Source organism: Porites lutea, chromosome 5 (assembly GCF_958299795.1).
Source record: "Porites lutea chromosome 5, jaPorLute2.1, whole genome shotgun sequence".
NCBI lineage: Eukaryota > Metazoa > Cnidaria > Anthozoa > Scleractinia > Poritidae > Porites > Porites lutea.
The window spans coordinates 92294-115290 of NC_133205.1; the positions used below are offsets into that span (position 1 = coordinate 92294).

Sequence of the window (22997 nt, forward strand, 5' to 3'; positions counted from 1 at the left end):
GATATTTGATTTGCATGAGAAAAGCGTTTGTCATGACTTGATCAGTGCGTTTTATTTGCGGGGCGGGTGGAACAGGTCAGAAATAAACAGAGTGACGAACAATTTCCTTTTTCAAATTATTTCAAGTAAAGCACATGAGTACACCTAAACACGGATGTATACGCCTTTTCAATAAGAAGAAGCAGCTGGATTCTACAAACATCTGAAGCTTTAAGCTATGCGAATAGTTCGGATTCACAATGGTTTCAATAACGTGCTTCTGAAAGTGTAAACTCTACAAGAGCCTCGCAATCAATAAAATTCATTCACTGTAAATAAAAGAAAGAAGAATAGACTAGTAATATTAAAGAGGTTAACCATCACGTTGACGTCAAACACCCGGCAAACGCGAATTTGAACCTTGTGACCAAGTTTCCTCTTTGTTTGTCGCCTAGCAACTGTTCATTATTTCTACGCATCATCATCATCAAGTGCCGTCTACTAGTAGTAGGTCGGCTATCATGGATCTCCAGCTGCTCCGATTTTCCGCTCTTCTAGGTGTGTCCTAACAATTCTTTGAATTGATGTTTTTCATCCTGGTAACTCTTGGTCTCCCCCGTCCTCTCTTCCCTTCAATTTTGCCTTCCAGTTACAATTTATGGATCGACCTCATTCTTATTACGTGTCCAAAATACTGGCATTTTCTTTTCTTTATTGTTGGTAATAAGGACCTTCTTGTCTTTGCTGTCTTTAAAACTTCTTCATTGGTTTTATGTTCCGTCCATGATACTCTTAACATTCTTCTATACGCCCACATCTCAAAAGACTCTAATCTACTTTCCATGGTAAATAAATTACATAAATTAGTAGTTTTACCCAATTTTTTATCCATAAGAATTTTCTGAGCTGTTTTTATCTGCTCATTTTCTATTTTGAGAAATTCTCAACTAGAACTGACGTTTGCCGTATCATCATCAAGTCTCATCGCGCCAGTAGGCACCGTGATAAGGCCACCAACACTTTCTGTCTTGTGCAACCGCTTTGAATACTTCCCAGCTCTGTAATAGTTAGTGTTTTTATGTGGTAGGGTCGTTACTCGCCATACGCCCAACAACCAACCTGGAGGACTCCCCAGGAGGTCACTAACTACCTGGTCAGCTTTATCCGTCGACTTTTTCGGCATGGGTGGCCCCACCAAGAGTACAATACTCCAGTCCACATAGCTTTAGCGGTCATTGAGACACGTATACGTGAAGCTTTAACTCTCTGTTAGTAGTTCATGTGTGCAGTAGGTATACACTCTTTTTTTACGGGAGTATATTTCATTAAAATATTGAGGCTTAAATTTGCGAAACTTTAAGAATAATCCCCAGGCTAAGATTCTGAAAAGGATATAAAAGTTGTGTCTTAAAAATCTGTAAATACAATATAATAATATGTTTTTAACTTATTCTTTTCTCTAAACGGCAAAACTAGCCAACAAACCGAACAAAACTTGCACTAATTATAATTGATACCCCAATATACACTTAATGTAGATGTCACAAGCTTTCTGTATTATTCTTAAAAGAATAATACAAGAATATTTTCAGCCTAAAATCGGCAGAAAAATAAGAATATTCAGCCTGGGACGGAAAAACAACATTCTAAAAAAAAAGAGTGTAACCATACGGGCACATTTGAATTCAGGGGGCAGGGTTTTCCCAGGAGACAAAGCAAAGCAATATTGTTTTTCTTTAGTGTTATTATAGGCAACTATTTCTACACAGACAGATTCTATGTGGGGCTTCAGATTCAAGGTTATTATATCGGACCTCGGGATTGATTTTACGAGAGGCAGGGGTCAGAAAATCAGCTTGTTTTGGGTTAACTGTTGTTCCATTTGAACGGGTATTAAATTTAGCAAAAACATAGAGGTGATTTACCAGAAATAGAATTTGAGACATTCAGGAAGTTGTAAAAAATTAAGTAAAAACGACAACACACTTTTTATCGAATTACCGTAGAATCCCAATGACAAAGTTGAAAGGCACGACTACAAAAGTGAATCGTCTGAGAAAAAGCAAAACCCATACGGTAACAAGACTTTTTACTTTGCATCAAATACAGAGAATAGGTTTCTTTGAAACACTAACAGAATATGCTGACTTTCATAGGTAGTTTATACATATTTTATGTTCAGTATAACGAAGTGATGTCTGGAAAACAGTGACTTATTTGACATTTCTGTAAAAAATGTTTAAATAATCAATGACGCTTCTAGAAAAAAAAAAACACTATAATTAAAAATTTTACAAGTTGGTATAAGTTTACAAAAAGGATGTAAGTGATGAAATGATCTGTTAGAGTGATTTTACTTGAACCGTGAAACAGGTAATAGCAACTAGTGCAAAATAGCTACAAATAAACAACAGAAGACGATAGGATTAGTGCATTATACTGCGATTAGTATTCTACTACCTATTTCACGATTACTCTAACCGAATTGTATACATATTATTTTGACACTAAGAATAGTTTATAACGTTAAAAAGTTTCATATTTATTTCCAGAATAAAGGAATTCAATAAAAGGGGTACGGTAGCAGCCACTTAAGCCATTGGCTAATTCTTTGAATTTTTAAAGTCTTTGATTCACTGATAATAAGATAAGCTAAACAGTATTCCGAGGAAACTAGCCTGGCTATGTGCTACAATATACACTTAATGTCAGATCGCGAGGGAAACAGTTAGTTTTGGTTTCAACAGTTAGTTTTGTTTTTTTTGTTCTCGACTTCGTCTTGGGAAACATCAGGACTCGAGGGAAAACAAAACTAACTGGTTTCCCGAGGGACCTGACATTAAGTGTTTTGTTATATTTCTAGACTTTCACTTCAACAGCAACAAAAGATTAACCGAAATGAACCAGAACAGTCGACTTAGTACTTAAAAAAACACAAATTTAGTTCTCAAAACCACTGAATAAATGATTTACAAAGTACTTTCCTTATATTATGTGTATCTTTTTTCTCCACAAGCTGCTGTTTCTCTTCTGGGATAGATTTAAAAATTGTTGCTTTTTATCTTGAGGCTTCCTGTTTGTGTTGTTGTGTTAATTCACGCAAAAGAAAACTGGCAGTGTTTTTCCCGCCTTCTGTCACCTCACTCTGCACCGTGCTTTGATCACTTGCTGTAATGTATCCCCAGTGGGGTACATTGTTAATGTATGGGGATATTAGTCAAGGCCACGTGACCAAGAATCAACCAATGGCAGTCCCTGTTTAGTTGAGTAAAAGTCTAGGAATATAGCAATAGATCTTATTGGGGGCCGGCGATTATATTAACATTAGCAGGGCTGTCAACCCCAAACATCTTTCACTTGTGCAAATATTCTTACTTCCCACCAATCACATGTCATTATTATCAAGTTAAAATGGCAGTACAGGAGTTTACAAGGAAATGTTTGATGTTAACATTAAAATAGCTAAGACAAAGCAGAATAGTTGAAATTTTTTAAACTGTCAAAAAGTTGTGTCTACTGAAATGAAGAAATGGCAAACTTCAAAGATTATCCAGGAGATTTCAAACTCTAATCTGGAGACCGGGAGATATGGTCCAAAATCTGGTCTTGCCAGATTATCCAGGAGAGTTGACAGCACTGCATTAGTTTGAGACCACATGATCGGCACTTAAGTCTTGTATCAACTAAGGTATTCTTGGGAGGTCCGAAACTGGTGATGCACCTGACACTTCTACGTATTTTCTTAATATTTTTTGTTGTTTCGGGTGGAAGAAAGGTCAGGCTTGACAAAATGAAACTGTACAAAAAATCATTTATCTGAAGTTTATGTGCACCACTCAACTTTTCAACTTGACCAATGGAATGGTTTTGGTTGCTATACAGTTATCACAGACCCACTCGGCATTCTCCTCAGCAGTAAGTAGGTCATAAGCCAGTTCTGTCAGCCCGGTACATACACGGTGATACCACTGTGAACAGCCTGTTTCACAGAATATAGCATCATCATTGTCATTTACTTCTCTCTTGCAGATACCACAGGGGTACACTGGGTCTATAGTGAGGTTAGATCGGTTCATATCTGTAGTTCCCTAAAAAGGACAAGTGGAAAGGTTTATGGAAAAAATGAAAAATCTCAGTTGTACACCTTAACAGTTGTGTAAAGAAAGCCTAAAAAAGTTCAGGCTTGTATGGGATTTGAAAACATGACCTCTTTGATACAGGTGCAGTGTCCTTAAGCCAATTGAGCCATGCAAGTCGACATACAGCTGGTCATTTCATTGAATGGTTTGTTGTATTCATTATCTAGTACAATTTGTGATCATTGAGAAGTGAGAAACTCTACAAATCACAGCTCACCCAGCATAAAAGCTGTCTGCTCCACAGAGTACAATCAATTAATGAAACAAGGTTGGCTTGGGTTGGCAATGTCATACTGTATTTTGTCAACCCAAGCCTCAAGGTGGTGCCTTCCTTGACATAAAGTGGTATGTATCATAGGAATGCCTGAAAGGCCTATTCTTGGCTGAATTGTAACAAAAATATGTTAAAGCCAATAATGCAATGGGTAAACTCCCCAGAAAATGGTAAAGGTCCACAACACTTGTTTATTCTGTAAATACAAAAGCTTTATAAAAAAATGCTGAATTTTGCCTAACGTAGTTAATACTGAACATTACTGCTGTTCTTTTAACTACAAAGTTCCAAAGAAAAACGGATGTTCATTTATTCCCAGAACCGGTAATATAATATTCATTATAGTATGAGTATGACTGTACCTCCATTGAACGTGAATGTATTGTGGGTTCAGCTGTGACATAGGGAGGCACTCCGAAATGTTGTTGTGGTAAGGCAGTTACTGGGCTGGCAAGATCCGATGAACCAGAACTCTCTTTTCGCTGCTTTTTTTGTGGACTATCAGGATTTGAACCACTACTGTCACCTTCAGTTTCTATTTCATCTGGATTTGCCCCATCTAGAAAGTAATATTTGGCAGAAGTTTATTTACAGTTTACAATTATGTAAATTAAAGCAAATTTCCAGGGACTATATGTTGAGTAAATTTGCATTCAAAATCAATGTATGCTGCCTGATGTCAAACTTCATAAGTGAGCAAAACCCACATAAGAAAGGTGTAATAAAAACATTATTGAGATGTCAGATTACATTTGAAACCTCATTTTTATTAATGATTTAAATAATTTTGAAATCCTACAACAGGTTCTCATCCAACTTCCTCAAAATAAGCAAATTCACTGCATAAAATGCTGGTTTTTGGCCAAGAAAAAGAAACTTAATGCTGCAAGTGAGGTGTGATTAAAGAACTGCAAGAATTTTTTGTACAATGTAAGGTTTCAAAATAATTATACCATATTAATATAGTTGCCTCAGTCCAGTGATGATGGGAATGTCAAAAGCGGTTCCATGGTTGAGCTTGACAATTACAGGCCAATATCTATACTACCAGTACCGTCTAAGATCTTGGAAAGGATTGTATATAAACAGTTGTTGTCACACCTCGAGAATAATGGTTTTCTGTCATCTTTCCAGTTCGGATTCCGATCTAAACGTTCTACTGAACTAGCAGTTACATATTTTACGGACAAAATCAGGAAAGAAGTTGACAATGGAAACATCCTGGGTGCTGTTTTTATCGATCTATCAAAAGCATTTGACACTGTTAGTCATTCGTGCTTTCTTAACAAGTTGCCGTCTTATTGAATTAACAATAAGGAGCTTCATTGGTTTACTGATTATTTGTTTTCTCGAACGCAATCAGTCCAATTCAAAGGTGCTTTGTCAGATGCCAATCCCATATTTTCTGGAGTTCCACAGGGAAGTATATTGGGTACGCTATTGTTTACTATCCATTTTAATGATGTGCATACGCCTCTTCAGTCAACCTCAATCATCACTTATGCGGATGATACAGTAATTTTCACGGCTGCTAAAGATCTGGAATCCATTCAAAGGCATCTCAGTGAAGATTGTCACAACCTGTCTTCTTGGTTTCGTGATAATGAGCTTGTCCTTAATCTAAAAAAGGGCAAAACTGAGTGTATGATCTTTGGTACTGCCAAAAGGCTTAATGCATTGAATGGAAGACAACTAGCCTTGACCGTAAATGGAACACTGATTAATACCACATCATCCTATAAATACTTGGGGGTAAACTTGGATTCATCCTTAAATCTTGAATCACATTTTGACAAAATGTATAAAAGAGCAGCTGGAAGATTTAATTTACTCAGGAGAATCTGACCTTTAATCAACAAGAGCAGTGCTGAGAAAATCTACAAAGCAATGATTCAACCTGTTTTTACGTACTGTGGAACTTTGGGTCTCTGTTGGTCACGTTCCCGTAAGAGTCGAATTGAAAGCATTGAACGTCGAAGTCAGAAAGTCATTGGTGGAAATTATCAAGTCCAGACAGTGGAGAGTTTAATAAAGAGGCAGTCCTGCCAGCTTGTGTTTGATTGTCTTTAGGATAACGTCTGTACCCCTTTTAAAGGATATTTTACAAAAATTGAACACAACATTAACACTAGAAACAATGGGTGTTCACTAAAACTTCCCAAAGCCAAATTAGAATTTGGACGGAGAAGTTTTGCCTTTCAAGGGGCTCTAGTTTATAATACTTTGCCTTGGAATTTAAGAACTTTAAATTCTAGGTTTCTTTTTAAGAGTAATTTAAAACAATTTTTTCAATAGTATTCCATAATTCATAACTCTTTTCAGTCTTGTAAGTCGATGATTTTTACAGATTTTGATTTTTAAATCTTAGATTTCTTAGTGTTATTTTATTTTCCTTTTTCGATTTTATTTTTTATTTTTTTAGCTATTTATGACATAATTACAGCACCCTTTTGATAACAGTTCTTTTTATTAGAACTGATAGGTTATCCTGTATAAATATTCGCGTTATTATCTCTGATGTAGATCAGAGACTCCAAACTGAAGACTACAAAAAAGTGGTTCTGCCAGGTGCATGTGGTTTTAAGTGGTTTAGTGCAGAACACAAAAAATTAGGTAAGTTTTCTAGGAATGATCAGAAGTGAAATAAAAATAAAGTGGGAGTTTCGAGTTATCGAGGGTTTGAGTTACCAAGGGTAAAATTACAATAAATGTATAAAGAAAATTTCAGGGGAAATTGACTATCGTTCGAGTTAACGTGAGGTTTGGGTTAGCGAGGGTTTGAGTTACTGGGAGTCAACTGTAGTATGAGATCAATGCTGCATACAGTTAATAGATGTAAGGGGCTGTGCAGAAATCGTACCAATAACTATTGTGCATTCTTGATTGATGGTTTTCACAGTGGCGTCATCAAATTGCAAAGTCAAAATAGCAACGTTTTGTGAATTCTTATTTACACTAGGTTGAAGATAAATAAAAAATAAATCTTTGTACCAGTTTCCAGCCCGAAGCATGTTTCATTTCAAAAATACAGCAATTTGAACTTCCCTGTTTTCACAGTGCGTGACACCAAAATAGGAATGCTGTCTCCTTGAAAAAAGTCTCTCCTCTTGATTTTCAGCAGCTTAACCATTTCACACATATGCCAGCTCTTGAATGAAAAGAAAGAGCTTTCATAGAAAAAGTGAACTCCAGATGTCTAAATGTTGATTTCCGGTGGCCATATTGGTGGATCAAAACGGTCCACCAATATGTTGTTTCCATACAAAGCTCTTCAAAGGTGCATGAAAACGTTTCGGCAAATAACTCAGAACCTGTGGGCCACAAATACCTGAAACTTGGACAAATTGTTTATACTTTTCATAACATTTCATTTTCTTGGCTTCTTCCACTGGACGGTTTCTAATTTATTTTTTTGTGCCTTGTTTATTGCATGACAGTGAAAAACGAAGAATAACTCAAAGGAAATGTACGTAAAGCCCATAAAACCCCTAAAATACTATCTCTATAGCATGCTATCTAAATAAAGGCAATCTGTTCCAGATGCACACTGCCAATTAACAACGACAAAAACTAAAGTGAAACTCTAGCCTTAAAAAAACAAAATTAAATGAATCACATAATGGCTGCGGTCACATCTGGGCTACTAACTATAGTTAAGACGGGGATAACTATAGTTAGCTATTTCGGTAATGTGACCGCTTCTCTGTTCGTTCTAATCATAGTTAGAAAATTTACGCATCGGTGATCCAAAACAATACGGACCAACTATAGTTATACCCAAGCAGAGTTCGTGGGTTAGTCTTAAGTTTACAAACAAAAAACCAATCAGAAGGTGGCACTTCTTTTCGTACATGCGAGATGAGCATATATAAATATACAAAATAAAAACCAAGCGTGAAGCGAGGGGGAAACCAAAAACAACCACCACAAAATTTACATAGGCTAATTAGAACTAACTGTTGTTAACTGCGTCGTGTGACCGCAATGTCGACCGAAAACACTAACTACAGTTAGGTATGACATAACGTAACTTGACATTAACTTAAGTTAAACTTTAGTTACGTCGTAGATGTGACCGCAGCCAATAATATTACATCTAAAAATGGATAGTGCTACAGGAGCATGTAAAGCTCTCATATCTGAAAGTGTTCACTGTTTCATCGTTTCACTAACTGTTGCATTTAAGCGTATGTGTACTAGTCTGTACAGAGTGATCACAGCTACCCTGAAAAATCGCCATGCATTCACCACTGTAGAGCAGTTTGTTAGACCTTTCAATAGACTCATATTCAGCTTAACTACTTGCGAAGACATTTTGAACGTTATTAAGATAAAACTATCTCAAAAAATACACATGTCAATTATAAACAACGTATTCTAAATAACAACAAACCAACCTCTAAATCTTGCAGGAACTTTTCTTTGTCTGGGCATCCCTTTCAACTACATGTATTTTTAAAAAAAGACGCGGTAACGCTGAAGTGGCGTCTTGTTTATGCTAAACGAAGTGATGGGTCATTTCTGCTTACACGACATACAATGGACCAAGAGATACACTGCTGACCCAATTAGGACAGGCTCTGATCATTTTTCAAGATGGTGGACGAACAGCGAAAAAAGTTATCATTTTCTAATTATTGGCAACAGCAGCAGGTACCAATTCTTCCTGTCTGTTCAGTGTTTTATTCTTAGCTTTCTTACCATTAATTCCGAGATTAATAATTACAATAATATTTAATTGGTAAGATTTACAAAATCTGAAAATGTGAAATGTTCAACCGCACTTACACTTTTGCATCGACCGCCAGGTAATATTGAGGCTTTACGACAGTGTCTTGAGCAAGATACCACCGGGGTCCATTCTAAATGCCAAGAGTGCACAAGTAAGCGCCCGTTAACCATTAATATATATATGTGGTACCCTTGAAGTATTAGGTTAATATCATATGTACAATGTATGACCAACCAGTAGGTTGATAGAGCCACTATTTAAGCAAAAATAGAAAAACTCAGTACGATAATTATGAGGATTATTAATAGAAAAACGTTTCCGTGTTTACATAGCATCATATATACGAACACTCGAGGGGTTAGGAGAATTCGAGACAGTTATCACGAGTTATGCAAACCTGAGACGAAGTCAAGGGTTTATATAACTGTCGAGAATACTCCCATTACTTTTATAACGTAACTTTCCCGAGAATAAAGCAAAACTCTTTATTTATGGCACCAATTAAAAGAGAAATTCTTACCAGTCACGAAGTCTTGTACATAGGTTTTGTACACGTAATTAGTTCTTGTTTTGCAAAAAGATGCTTTCCAAAATATGGATTTTTCTCGCTTAAAATGTCAGTGCAAGCACAGAAATTTGACACAGCATGTTTGCAAAGATTTTCCAAGTATTAGCCAACGAGGAAATGGCTGATTAAAGTAAACTTGTTGAGTTTTCAACTCGAAACACTTTTTCAAATTTGTGATTAGTGCACACACAGCAAAACATCTTGACGTTTACATACCCTCATGCAAACATGCCTCTCAGCCAATCAGAGCACACATACCATCTTAGTTATTTTACAAAATAATATAAATGATAATGAATATAGTGTCAGGGTATTTAGCAAGTGTTTAAAGTGATTGGAGCATTGGAGTAGAAGTACACTGAAAAAAGGGCTTATAATTTGACTCAGAAGATGGTCCAAGGAAATGAGAGAGAGAGAAGTGAAAGTATCTTGTAAGCATTTAAAAATGCTTGCAAGAAATTTGATTGATCTGTTAATTAGATTTGGACAGTATGAACAAGAACAAAAAGAAAATAAAAAAATATGTTTATCAAATTAAATTTTGTTTAACACTTAAGAATAAAGATAAGTGAGAACAGTTTATCACAGCATTTCAATGTTGCCATAACATATCATTATCAAGTGACAAAGATAAAAACTGAATATATACGGTTTAAGGTGACAAAATATGCAACAGAACCAAAAGTAACATGTTTGCATGAAAATATGTTAAACAAACAGAAAAACTATGTTGTCTTGAATATTCTCACTTTGGAATGTCAAGCAAACAGAATACTATCATTTATTGGAGTCAAAATCTTTCGCACTGTGGCATTTATAACCCTGAAATTGGCCCTGAAAGTCTGCAATGTACAGTTTTGGGCGGCAAAATCTCTGACTAACTTTGTCAAAAGATGCTACCAATAGTTTATGAGAATGCCTGGACAAGATTAGTCCCACACCTTAACGTGTTACTATGACAAACATTTTTATAAGGAACCTTTGCCTAAACCTGAATTAACTGAATTACCCCCATTAAATAATTACATTGTTTCATAGTCTGGCTCGTAGTGGCTAATGACATTCTATTGTTTGAGTAGGTGAAGAGAATCTTAGCAGTCAACTATTTATTTTAGATTGCTGAGCTGGAATTGCTGTGGGAGATGATTGAAGGTCCATCAGAAACTGCCATCAGCTTGTCTAGTCTGTGTTTTGTACAACTTGTTGCAGATGGATATGCTGAATTTGATTTTATTCTCAGCAGATTATTAAATATTCTGCCTTCAGCAAGGTATGGCACTGTGAGTTAGTCAAGCAAGAAAACAATTTTGTCATAAGTAGGTAAAATAGGATCATCCACATCAGTGTAGTCCTCCTGTAACCAAATTGACCAATCAGGTCAATATTCAAAGTTTAATGCCACCAACAGTTGATATAAAACTCTCTTTGACTCTCCAAGAAGTTTACTACTCCACAGGTTGTCAAAATTAATGTAATCTCTTATGATAAATCACCACAGGAAACTTTGTGGAGTTGTGAAAGCCTTGAGTCAATTGTTGACCTTGCAAGTTTATCAATGTTGGAAAAGTGGAACAGGGTATAAATGCCCTTTTTCTTTGCGGTATGTGGAAATGAAAAGAATTCTTATCATAGTAATTCTTTACTAGCTGGGGTATAATCGTCCTTGAGTTAATTGTTCTAACATTCAAGAGACTTGTTAAGTGGTGACACTTTCAGTTAAAAAGTGCCACATATAGCAACAGATTTTGTTTTTAGGCTTTTCCCACGACACATTGAGTTTGTTAGCCATTTGCTATATAGTTAGTTGATAACAATGTGTTTTTTGATAATTATTATTGTTGTTACGTGTGTGTTTCTTTTTCAACGTAGGTCTCCTCCTCATCCATTCATTACAGTGCTTATAAGTCGTCCTGATTATGCAACACATCTAATTCAACAAGTCAATCTCATTTTGTTGAACAACATCAATTCAAGGTATTTTATCAGTACTACCTTCATTATATTAAATTTGAAAATAAGTAAGTACAGCTAGCTGAACTTATTGTAATATTTGTAAAACTTGTTGTAAAACTAATTATTTTATTGTCTATTAATATGTTTATTTCTTTGTGAAATGTATATGCAACAATGTATGTAAGGGCAAGCTAATGCATTAATCAGTTTATAAATTAATTTGTTAATCTATCAATTATTGAACATTAAACCATAATTAAAATAAAGGAATATGCTATCCATAAGATTTCCTTTTTGCAAGTTTGTTTTGGAACTTGTGAATTATTCAGAGTGTAAAATGTTTTCATTTGTCAGTTATGTAGAGCCTACAGCTGTAATGCAGATGCTGGAATCTTTTTTCAAGTTTGTGCTACAGGATCCAAAAACTTCAGTTACTGAACTTGTAAGGCAACAGCTTTTCACAGGACTCCTGCAAACAGCTAGTACTCTCCTCAGATTTTCAGGTTTTTACAATTTTTTTTATAATTTTCATTTGTAATATATATCACTTATAACTAACTGCAAACAGTACTGTTTTGGCCTTCTGGGCCTGATCAGTGCAGTGCTTATGCTAGGATGGAGGTAAAGCTATATAGCCACCCCAAATGATGCCACACTTGTGGTGTCATCCAAGGCGTGCCAGAGTGCTCAAACTAGTAGACTAGGGAGCATACGCAATGCTAGCAGCAATGACTCATTTAAGAAGAGTGTTGTTGGACGTCAAAGCAAAGCTTTATTAATTATATGCCAAAGAGCTATATACTTTAATATTAATGAGGTTACCATAATTCTTGTTAGTATCATTCCCTCCTTGATATTATTATTATTATTATTACTATCGTTATTGTTATTGATCAGTAATTGTGGGTTGACTGATTACTAAACTGCGATCCATAGAGAATGACCGGATGCGGGTGACGTGCAAGCCAGCCATGCATGCAGTTCCGGGATTCCCGGCCCGTGCAAGTTATTATTACTATTATTGCTTATTTCAATTCTCATTTTGACCCTGAGGTTTTGTGAGACACAAAATAATAGGGATTTTTAAGCAATGATGTTTTTGAGCAATGAATGTCAACTGGAAGTTAGCCTCTTTCTCATTTAATATGCCTTGACGCTACCAAATTTGTATCGCTAAGTGTCTTTAGATAGAAACGATTTGCCCAAGAATTTAGATAGATCTTTGCCTTTAGGTAGATGTGATTTGCCTAAGAATTTGTTCAAAATCATGGCCAATGAGTGCAAAAAGTCCACTTCTGGTGGATGTGTGCCGCTCAAAAGTATCATTGCTTAAACTCCCTAATTTCTACTACAACATATTTTGCATAATTATTTTTGCTGTGTCAATGTTCTACAAATGTAAAGCAGCAGCCACATGCAATAATAGACTTCAATTTTTTAAAGGTAAAAATGGCAAAATATTGGCTGAAAATATTTTACATTTCTTGATGTCTACTCTACCATTGTGTCAGGTGAGATGTTTTAAATGGTGATCATTAAAATGAGTTTTGTTAAAGTCTTTTATTATAAGTGGCATCTTTTTTTGTTTAGGCCAAGGGGTCTCCTTGATATGGCTTGCTTTTAAAATAAGGGGTCATTTGATTACAAAGTGTCCATATAATATTGGTCTGCTTAGTACAGACGTAATGTGGAGTCTCCTTAATACAGGGTGTCTGCATAATGTACTAAATTTAAGGGGCCAATAATACTTGTCAAGATAAAAACTGATTTTGTTGTGTGATACCCACTACTGATACCTATTGATCTCTCACATGTACATTACATACTACATATCAGTTGGATCAAGGTTAGTTTTTCTCTTATAATCACTTATCCCTTACTATTCACATCATATAAGGAGTCACATGTGCAACATATTTTTGGCTAAGTTTATAACCAAAAACTTAAAAGTTATAGGTGTGTCAAAATCTTGTCAAAAGGCCACCTTGTTGAATTTTAACCTAGGGTTATGTACCGGTAGTTTTAGTAACAATATTTGCCTTTTATTATGTTTTATACAATTATTGCTGCATTTATTGCAGATTGATGACAAGCACTTAAGTCAAACAACTTTCCTTGTGCATACCTTGGTAAATTGGCTTCTTGAGCACAGGGATATTTTCAATGGTAAATGACCTTTTGACCTTGATGTATTTTTGTAATATAAAACACTGCTTGATTGTTGTTACTGCCCCCTTATCCCTCCGGCAGCCCTCCTCTGACCTTCACTGCAATAGGCAGTTTAAAATGTATTACTTAAATGAAATATTTATTGTTGTCACTTTTTAATTTGATTTTTTAAGCCTCTCTGAACATTGTGCTTGCCCTCTAAAAGCTTTTTATTAGCTTTTTTAACTGACCTTTCTAGGCAACTAAATTTGAGTATTTAACGGTCGTAATCTTTTTCAGATATCCATCATGTTAAGGCCATGGTGAATAATCTGTTATCTGTGTGTTGTGAAGGTCAGCTTCATGGATATGACATGGGAGTATCTCTTCACTTGTTACAAAGAATTCAACATCATTACCCACAGGTTATAGGGTTTAAGAGTATTCCTTATTAACACTACATTTAAGTTTTTGTCCACATTTTAGACACATACACCTTAAGATGAAATGTTATCCTCTTTGTTAGGGTGAATTATTTACTAATGAAAGCAAAATATCTGTTCAACATTTCCAGAAACAATTTTAAAAACCTCTTAAAACATTCTTTGGGTTTATTTATGGTTATGTATCATATATATAAGAATCACATCAGCCTAAAAATTACAAGTTGTTTAATGCAGTTCTTTAACAGATTCAAATAATTATCTCTTGTAATATGTTGTGCTGTTACAGTGCTGCTGTTTGTTGTTTAGGCCTTTGCGCAGATATGTGTCATTCCAGCTCTAAGCTGTCTCCTGTTGACATCTCCCCAGGATTACCAACTCCAAATTCTGCAAGTCTGTAAGCTGATTTTACTGCTTGTTTCTACAATTCCCCTCATACTCAATAACACTTAAAAGTTTAATCGTCACCAATGTTTTAAACCTCAGATTGTCGTCTTATGGTTCATTTGGGTAAGTTTATGCTACCCTCAGAGAGCCCTTAAAATAATTCACGTTTACGCCAAACGGCAAACCACCTGACCAAGTTTCCCTCTTAATTGTTCTTTACTGTTTATTACTTCTACTAAAAAATGCATAGTTTCATGCCAGTCTTGTCCATAGGAATTGTTCTGGACAGTTTTTATTGCTTATTTTCAATTCTGGGAAATTCTCCGCGTGAATCTGACTTTTGCCGTTTGCCATGAACGTGACTCGTAACCTCTCTAATAACTCTACACATGATTGGTTGATGCTAATGCCTGGTGTGGGATCGAGTAGAAACTGTAATCAGTCCCGGTTGAGTGGACAACAAAACGTCTATATACATGTCCACTTACATTATATGTTAATAGTAAGTTCGGAATTCAGCAGATATATGTGGCTCGTATTAATGAGCTTTTTTCTGAAACGTGCACAAAAATTCTATTTTGGAACGTCACATAACTATAAATAATGCTTGTTTCATATTTGAAGGTTGTTCTATTTCTCAAAATGCAAGTTGCTTGGCTGGTTCTCCGCCATCCCCTGAAGTCTGCAGTCATCTTCTCCTTCTGCTACCAATACTGCTGATCAGTACCACAACACCACCACTCAAACACACTTCATTCAGTGTTTCAGGAAAACAGGAAGACAACAGTAATTCCATCGTCTCCTTAGCTCGTCAAATCCTGCAGAATTTGGAAGTCCATGTTCTTGCTATAAGTAGACAGCTTAAGTATGAAAAAGATCGTCTGGTAAGTTTGAAGTTTTGGTTTAAAGTCTAAATATTTCGTCAGGTCCTGCGGAATTTGAAAGCCCTAATTCTCCCCGTAACCTATGGAACCAGACACACAGCTAGTCCGGTACGTTATGACTTATTCTTGGCCGTGGAAAATCAACTCCAAACTATTGCAAACCTGTTACATGTAGAATGTAAAAGGTTTTATCAATCATGATTAATGTATGGTGGTGACCCTCCCATTAACCCAATACCTTACGAAAGCTTGCATTTTTTATTAGCAATCAATAAAAATAGGAAGAGGTTGACAATTGGCTGTGTTTTGTTTGTATTTATTCAGGTTGTACCAATACCTGCTGAGTTTCCCTGCTCATTTCTCAGTCAGTACATGAGTCAAATGTCAGCCTGTTCACATCAACTCATCTTATTACTCAGGTAGAGTGTCTGTAGGACACCCGTTATGATTTTCTGTGAGCCTGAAAACTGCCGATATTTTATTCCGTAGTTCTTGCATAACTGTCTTGGTGAACGTCATATTGCAGAAATGAAGAAATCAGGATAAAGTGCTGGTTAGAGAGTTTGCAGAGGTCATTTTCTACTCAAAAACAAGTGCTCCGTCATGTACCACTCACGCTATCAGCTGTGTTAGTGACATCAGCAGGAGAAATTGTTGTGGACACATTAAATACTATTGCTGCTTTGGCCAAGGCTGATCCATCACAGGTAGTTAGAAGCTGATTACTGGTATCCTCTGTCGTCCCTAGTTTAAGCTTATTCTGCCGGTGTTTATTTCTTTTTGCTCACAGCATTTTGTGCCGGCATTTTACATAGTGTTGCCCTCCTAAAAGATGTAAAAGATGAAAAACTTGAATTGAAATGTGTTAGTGGGATTTCTTAAATTGAGTATCAAGCTTTTCTTTGCCTACCAGTTTTTCTGATGTAGTTATAAGATGCTTTATTTTCGTAGGGCTTGTATTTTTTGCCTGTTTTGCTGTACAAACTCTGCAAGGAAAGTAATCCTGAAGTGAAGCATCATCTTTTGTATTCCATACCAAAGCTAGCTACTCATAAGGTAGGAACCACGATAAAAAAAACCTCCAGCTTAATTACTGCAATGTACCGTTAGTGAATCGTTCTGGCCATAATTTGTAATTTCATTTAATAATGATAATGGTGATGATACGAATAATGATGATGATGACGATGTTGAGACGCTGATTTCTTTTTGTAGTTTTGCATAGGCCCTGTATTACACACAATTCAGAGTATAGGATCACAGTCTGGCTGCCAGCTGAAGCCATTGTCTTTGAGACTGATGTGCAAGTTATGGCAATCTCAGAACCGTGTGTTCCCTCAATTACAGCGAGTTCTAAACGCAAATGACACCCAGCGAGTTGGAATGGAATTAAACCTGGAAATTCAGATTGCGAAGGCAGCTTGTTTACTAGACATCTGCAAAGAAAGGTGAAGTACCCGGTAGAAAATAAATTAGTGCTTTTTCTTTTACTTTTTGTTTTCATGGCCATTGAGTGCAAATAGCAATTTCGTCAATTGCTACGCGTTCAGAAAGGTATTGTTTTTTACGACAGTGACTTCCTTCCTTTCTTTTATTCTCTGCCTTCCACAAAGTATTCGTTTTGTCAATCATTTGCTCACGTCTGACATGTGTACTTAATTTGTCCTTTGATGAAGACCCTCTCAGCATGGTGCTGATCTGTTGAGCCTGCTGTCCAAACTGCTGAATCAAAACACCAAACCCGGTGAGACTGTCAATCATCCCTCATCTCTTGTAGTATCACTGGCACTGCAAGCATTGGAGCAGCTCTGCAAAGCTGAGGTAATGCTACTGCGTTGAAGAATTATAAGGGATTTAATTCATACTTAGTTTCTACACTTTTATGTGGGACTAAGTTTTAGCAACACATTGTTTACATGTTTAGATCAAATACGTGATGTACAATTTAACTATTTTGAAAGAAAATGAAATATTGTCATATGTCTTTTGAAAAGTCAAATTAAAATTTAGATTGTGTTTTCGGGATTTTCGGTCAGTCTACGTAGTTTTTATTGGCCAAATTCTTTCCGTATTTTAAGGTGGTGGACCTGTGCACCGCGTGGAAAGTACTTTCTGGTAAGCTGAGTCAAGACAGGCGTCCTGCAGTGTTATGTAGTCTTTGTCAGTTATTCAGCAGTGTACCAAGCTTGGCTACTAACTCACAAGATTATCAGGTACCAGTGTACGCACATGAACGTTCGTTTTTACGATCAGGTAAAAATATGACAACTTGCAAATAAGTACCTGATGTTGTATTTGCTGTATTTTAGGAATTGAAGAGTCATATTCTCTCTTTTTTGTGGTCCTTGACGGAACACGAGGTAAGATTAACTGGCGTTTTCTACCTTTTTTGAAACAACATTACTTGGTAGTTTGTCTTTTTTATCATTCCTTCATTTCTTTGTAAGCGGAAGCAAGTTTAAGCGTGAGGTACAGGCGAGTTTTTAACGTAACAATGTATGTCATTCTTAAACTTTGATTTTTAAAAGTTTATGTTGGTCAAGAAAATCGCAATAAAATTTTATCATGTTTCTTTTTTTCTTTATAAAGGAAAAAAATTGCATGAGGTGAACTCAACAAATTTACCTTCTTCCAGTGTATGGGTCTTTCATAGCTCAGTTGGTAGAGTTCGGGCTTTTATTGCTATTACAACTTTGATGGTTCTACCTTCATGTATACTCATTCACTTTTAGTCACTGAAAGATCATTAAGTGCCTGTAACCACTGTAGCTCAAGAAGCTTAACGGTTTATATACTGCAGGCAATGTAGGTGCCTTTCACTGTTTCACGTTGGTTGTGGCTTTGTGAACATCCTTTTAGTGATTACTTTTCATTTTAGCAATCACTTGTGTCTTGTGCTGCGTTTGATGCTCTATCGCTGTTTGATCCAAGTGGTTTTAAGCTCATTCACCTTCCAAAAGAGGTACTGTTTGATGTTTTGTATTCGAGTGATAGATAAATACACTGTAGACTGTAGATACTTATATGTTATTTAGCATACACGTGCCGTCACCTTCATCAACGTGTAGAGAAACATAAACAATCGGTAGTTGGCAGGCATTTCATCGAGAAACACGTTGTAAAGAGGGTAAACCTTGGTGAGAACCTTAAAATCCTTAAGAACTGCCGAAGGAAACTAGAGTGTCTGATGTTCCAGATGTTAATTATCTGAGGTAAAAGACCTACGCGCTAAACACTCAACCAGACTCCATTCGTGCGAAAATCTTTATTTAATTGTTATTTGTCCATTTTCATGCTTTAATTTTACATGCATTTTTCGCACTTTCTTTTTCTATATACATTTCCACGAATCATGTTTATTTCTTTAATATCTTTTGATAATGATGACATGAAGCCATCGAAACGTCAAGTATCTGTTATGTTGTTGATTTTTGTTTTAAAATTTTTCCTCGTGTCCTTAGATATATCATCCACTAAGGGCGAAATTGATGGCCTCAAAGACGCTGGTTCGTGGTGCTGGTGATGAGAACGAAGACATGGTTGCTGTAGAGAAATCCATAGATAACTCAATACCGCCAGGTGCAGCGTATGTTGCATTGCTTCAAACAATCAACCAACAGGGTCTCTCAGGTACAAAGATGGTTTAATTAGGTTACACTTTGTATACTCCTAAACATGGAAAAAAGGTGGCCCGCGTAAGCCTACACACATAACGCCTACTGGGTGACAATGAAGAGAACTTACGCGTATCAACGGCGGCGCACTAAAAAAAAAAAAATTGTGCATTGCTTGTTTACCCACGAAGCACATAGGAGTTCATATGATCTCGTTTAAACGTGTCCGTGCGTTCCAGATCGAATTAGAATTTGAAAGTGTTGGTTTTGAGGAGAGGGGAAAACCGGACTACCCGGGGAAAAATCTCTCGGAGCAAGGGAGAGAACCAACAACAAACTTAACCCACATATGGCGTCAACGCCGGGAGTTGAAGCCGGGTCACATTGGTGGGAGGCGGGCGCTCTCACCACTGCGCCACCCTTGCTCCCCTATGTATGCACTATGTATCAACGATTAAGGAATTTTAAAACAATTGAAGGTAGCGACAAATTGAAATAAACTGTTTTCTTTTTACCTGATGCAGGTTTTCAGAAGCTTCTATCCAGTGTTATTAGAAGGGAAGCTGGCTCGCTACCACGCGGCTTCTCCCAGAGTATTTCACGTACCACGTTATCCCACGACAGGAACTTGCAGTCCATTCCAGGGTTCCTGATGTCTCATTACGAGAAATCCAAAACTCCGGGGCTAACCCAAGGACTAGCCGGTACTAAATATTGATCACGCTTTACCTGTCAAAAGATGGTGTCTGTGGACCGGTATCTTTATTCTTCTGGCTCTATGAGTGCGTTGTTAATAAATTAGAAGTATTTGTGATAAAGTTAAGGCAAAGCTCAAAATAATTTCAGAGTGTCATTTTCTTTATTTGAACTCGTACTAAGTATTGACTAATGATGTAAAGCAAAATACCCTCAGTCAGGGGACGTATTAAACGTAAACAAGAAAACTGTTAACCTTCTTTATAGAGGATACCTACTCACTAGAAATGCTTCAAAGAAGGGTCCTCTGCTCCAAGAAGGTGGACTATAAGAAGAAGTGGTGATTATGTCTATCTCGATTTTACCGTTCATAGCTGGAGTGTTGTTTAGCTTTGAGCCTCCTTTTGAAGAACACCAAGGAAAGCGACTCAGAAGATATCTGGTTAGTTGTGCTCGAAAATACAGACAGATGCTGGAGTCATTGCTTCATGAGGTAAACCGAGCTGACACTACAATTACACTCAAACATTCACTGACTAAAGATAGGTACGTTGTTTTTCAGGTACCTGTTCATCCATCTGAGTGGCACAGGACGCTACTCATTCCACAGGCCTGGTCTTTGTTTATGGTCCGTGCTTATGAAGCTTGTCTTGAGGTATGTGATCTTTACAGCAGCGGGCCAACTGCGCAGATTGTTAAGGTAGTTCAAAATGGTTGTTTGTTAGTCAAAATAAACAAAAGAATAGAAAACTGCCATTGTACAGGTCTCGTTCTCCTGACGTTTCGCCACTGATATAAAAAAGGAAGGTGCAAAAAACTCGTTTTTAATGTTTGTTTATTGTGTGCCTGATTTTTTTTTATTGTAGGGCCGCAAAGCCGAGTTAGACATGCAGTACAGTCATGGCCATATCCAGGACGTTGAAGAACTGAAAACCAGACAAATGAATTCGTGGCTTTGGTAATACAAAATGTGATGATAACCACTAATCCCAAAAACTTTGCAAAATCAAAGCTCTTCCTTAAGAAATGACCCTACCTAGAATGGTCAAAAGGGAAATTGTCACAGGGAATCGAGAAGTTTTGCGCTATGGATGATGGCCTTAAAATGTCTTTGAATGTTATACTCCAAATCTAAAGTTGATTAAGACAATTCATGGATCAGTTTTGAAGCAAAAGTATTTTTCTGCTGATATGCTAAAATCATGACCTGATCGCTTCATTACTACGAGGAGATCGATGCCAATCAAATTCATTCATTCTATGGCAAATTTGTGAAGCTTCCCGCTCAAACGAAGTTTTAAAAGAGGAAAGTTCTAGAAATTTTAATATTCTGCTTGAAAATTTATGCTCGCGAAGTACTGGAAGGAAGGTCGTGCGTTTATAAATGGCTTAAGTTGAAAGTGGTCGACCAAAACACGAAAAAAGTGAACAATTAGCTATCCATTAGCCTTTTGGTCATTATTCCGTGCCAAAAATACATATTTTGTAAAAACTGGAAGAACAATTCACCCTCAGTTCTAGAAATTAACTTCACAAAGGTATTTGAAGAAAATCATATGGATTAAGAATAGTAAATGTTTTTTTTTTTGTTAAGCATTTTTTCAAACTGTTAAAATTGTATTTACTTTAGGGTTAGGGACCAGATGACCGAACAACTGAAAGCAGCTTCCAGGTAAAGGAAAATCTCAACTTAAGCCTGTAGCGAATTTTGATCCATCCATCATACAAAGTTTGCCAAGTTTGGAGCATGAAGAAAATACCTTCTCAGAGGGCAGAACAAGCAATAGCGGTGATTATCATTGAGTTGTTTTGTTTTTAGGGGAAACCCATCTGTACAAGGTAATTCAGTGTTTGCACTAGCGGGCCTAGCACATGCTGTGTCCTTATATGCACAAAAGCAGAACGACTCAGGGAGGAATACGGACTGGCTGACCATGGTGACCGATACAATCATGGTGGTACTTGATGGCAATTACAAACCTAAAGGACCTACTCTTACCTGGTGTCAACAGGTTTTTTTACTTTACTTAGTCTTTGTATTACGTTTAAAGCTGGTTGACTTCTGTTTTGAGTGAAAAGTTCTAGACCTTAGTATTTCCATGTTTTTGACCCTAACACCCCTTTCTTTTCAGGTATCTTCTCCGACCTCTACTGCCAGTTCGCTGTTAGCTCGCTCTTGTGCTGCTCTGTCGTTGTCACTGCTGGTACCGTCGCTTGTCACGCTCGACACTGATAGAATTCATAGTATGGCAGAGCTGTTGAAACAATGGATCCCTGGACAGGCCAAGTAAGTCCCGCCAAGATATATTGATTACTTGGGCTGTTGTTTGCTCTTAGAGTTGCAGTATGGAACAATCTAGAGACGTTTTCCATTTCGTCAAATATAACTGAAGAAACAAAGCTATATTAAAGTACTTCTAATGTTCACAATTATGTAACTGCTTCTGAATCAGTAGCATCATACACCATGAGCCTTGTAGCCAGCCGGTCGTCTTGACCTGTAAAAAACAAACAAACAAACAAGCATTAGACGGGCGTATGACAGGTTTTAAAGCCAATTGATTTCACGTTTCCAAGTGTGTGGTTGCAATTGCATTTTGCCCCTTTGTTTAGAGCTGGAAGTTCTTCTGTGGTCCAGATGACTTGCTCCTTAGGACTGGGTCTTTTCCTGAGCAGACTCTATGAAGAACATTTCAGGTATGGCTGAACACTGGGCTTTACTAACTCCTATTCTGTTCTGGTACTATTTTATGGTTAGAATCGCTCAAAATTGCTTTCATTTTAATTCTGAACCAAAAGATAACAAAGCGCAGTGGGTGGTTATCATAGCTTTGATTCGTATGTATCTGTTACACGCTTACTTAATATTACAAACGTTAGTAGTATAAAATAGATGAAATTATCGGTTTTTTGCGGAGAAATTTCATTTCCTTGCAAAGGAATACATTAACGCCGATGACGTCATAGCCTTTTGTCTTTATCTCATGGATAGGAGCTTAAAGGTGATGTTACACGGGACAATTCGCAACGTGAAGTGGTGAATGGCATGGCACCTGTTTATCTCTAGGATCTATTAGACCTTTATAGACCTTGCTGTAGCCTTAGATCACGAAACATGCAGCTTTTGAAGACGCAATCTTATAATTTAAAATCGTACGGATCCAGGACAGTTCTCATTGT

At 36.8% G+C, this 22997-nt stretch overlaps 2 protein-coding genes across 2 annotated transcripts in view; one reads left to right on the forward strand and one right to left on the reverse strand.

Annotated features, from left to right (window-relative positions):
- Positions 1 to 2051: 2051 nt before the first annotated feature.
- LOC140936272 (uncharacterized) lies at positions 2052 to 8931 on the reverse strand. Its single transcript, XM_073385714.1, has 3 exons — positions 8790 to 8931; positions 4755 to 4951; positions 2052 to 4067 (listed from the first exon to the last, which is right to left on the reverse strand). The coding sequence occupies exons 1-3, from the start codon at positions 8824 to 8826 to the stop codon at positions 3816 to 3818; spliced, it is 486 nt and encodes a 161-aa protein (XP_073241815.1). The 5' UTR covers positions 8827 to 8931; the 3' UTR covers positions 2052 to 3815.
- The window catches only part of LOC140936273 (focadhesin-like), a 28244-nt gene continuing 14137 nt past the window's right edge, over positions 8891 to 22997 (forward strand). The window contains exons 1-28 of the mRNA XM_073385715.1: positions 8891 to 9045; positions 9201 to 9275; positions 10808 to 10962; positions 11191 to 11292; positions 11562 to 11666; positions 12000 to 12148; positions 13089 to 13156; positions 13727 to 13811; positions 14094 to 14218; positions 14546 to 14633; positions 15248 to 15507; positions 15832 to 15926; positions 16034 to 16214; positions 16459 to 16563; positions 16723 to 16955; positions 17184 to 17328; positions 17586 to 17720; positions 17817 to 17867; positions 18386 to 18469; positions 18969 to 19137; positions 19646 to 19825; positions 20192 to 20310; positions 20380 to 20472; positions 20684 to 20775; positions 21448 to 21489; positions 21637 to 21829; positions 21950 to 22104; positions 22431 to 22514. Coding sequence (XP_073241816.1) covers positions 8989 to 9045; positions 9201 to 9275; positions 10808 to 10962; positions 11191 to 11292; positions 11562 to 11666; positions 12000 to 12148; positions 13089 to 13156; positions 13727 to 13811; positions 14094 to 14218; positions 14546 to 14633; positions 15248 to 15507; positions 15832 to 15926; positions 16034 to 16214; positions 16459 to 16563; positions 16723 to 16955; positions 17184 to 17328; positions 17586 to 17720; positions 17817 to 17867; positions 18386 to 18469; positions 18969 to 19137; positions 19646 to 19825; positions 20192 to 20310; positions 20380 to 20472; positions 20684 to 20775; positions 21448 to 21489; positions 21637 to 21829; positions 21950 to 22104; positions 22431 to 22514 — 3425 coding nt within the window. The 5' untranslated portion in view covers positions 8891 to 8988. The remainder of the gene's footprint in view (positions 9046 to 9200; positions 9276 to 10807; positions 10963 to 11190; positions 11293 to 11561; positions 11667 to 11999; positions 12149 to 13088; positions 13157 to 13726; positions 13812 to 14093; positions 14219 to 14545; positions 14634 to 15247; positions 15508 to 15831; positions 15927 to 16033; positions 16215 to 16458; positions 16564 to 16722; positions 16956 to 17183; positions 17329 to 17585; positions 17721 to 17816; positions 17868 to 18385; positions 18470 to 18968; positions 19138 to 19645; positions 19826 to 20191; positions 20311 to 20379; positions 20473 to 20683; positions 20776 to 21447; positions 21490 to 21636; positions 21830 to 21949; positions 22105 to 22430; positions 22515 to 22997) is intronic.

Excerpts from the sequence above, each read along its gene's own strand:
- LOC140936272 (XM_073385714.1), bottom strand. The coding sequence starts at position 8,826 with ATGCCCAGACAAAGAAAAGTTCCTGCAAGATTTAGAG. Across the intron at positions 4,952-8,789 it reads AGTTCCTGCAAGATTTAGAG|ATGGGGCAAATCCAGATGAA; the intron begins GTTGGTTTGTTG and ends ATTACTTTCTAG. Across the intron at positions 4,068-4,754 it reads TACATTCACGTTCAATGGAG|GGAACTACAGATATGAACCG; the intron begins GTACAGTCATAC and ends TGTCCTTTTTAG.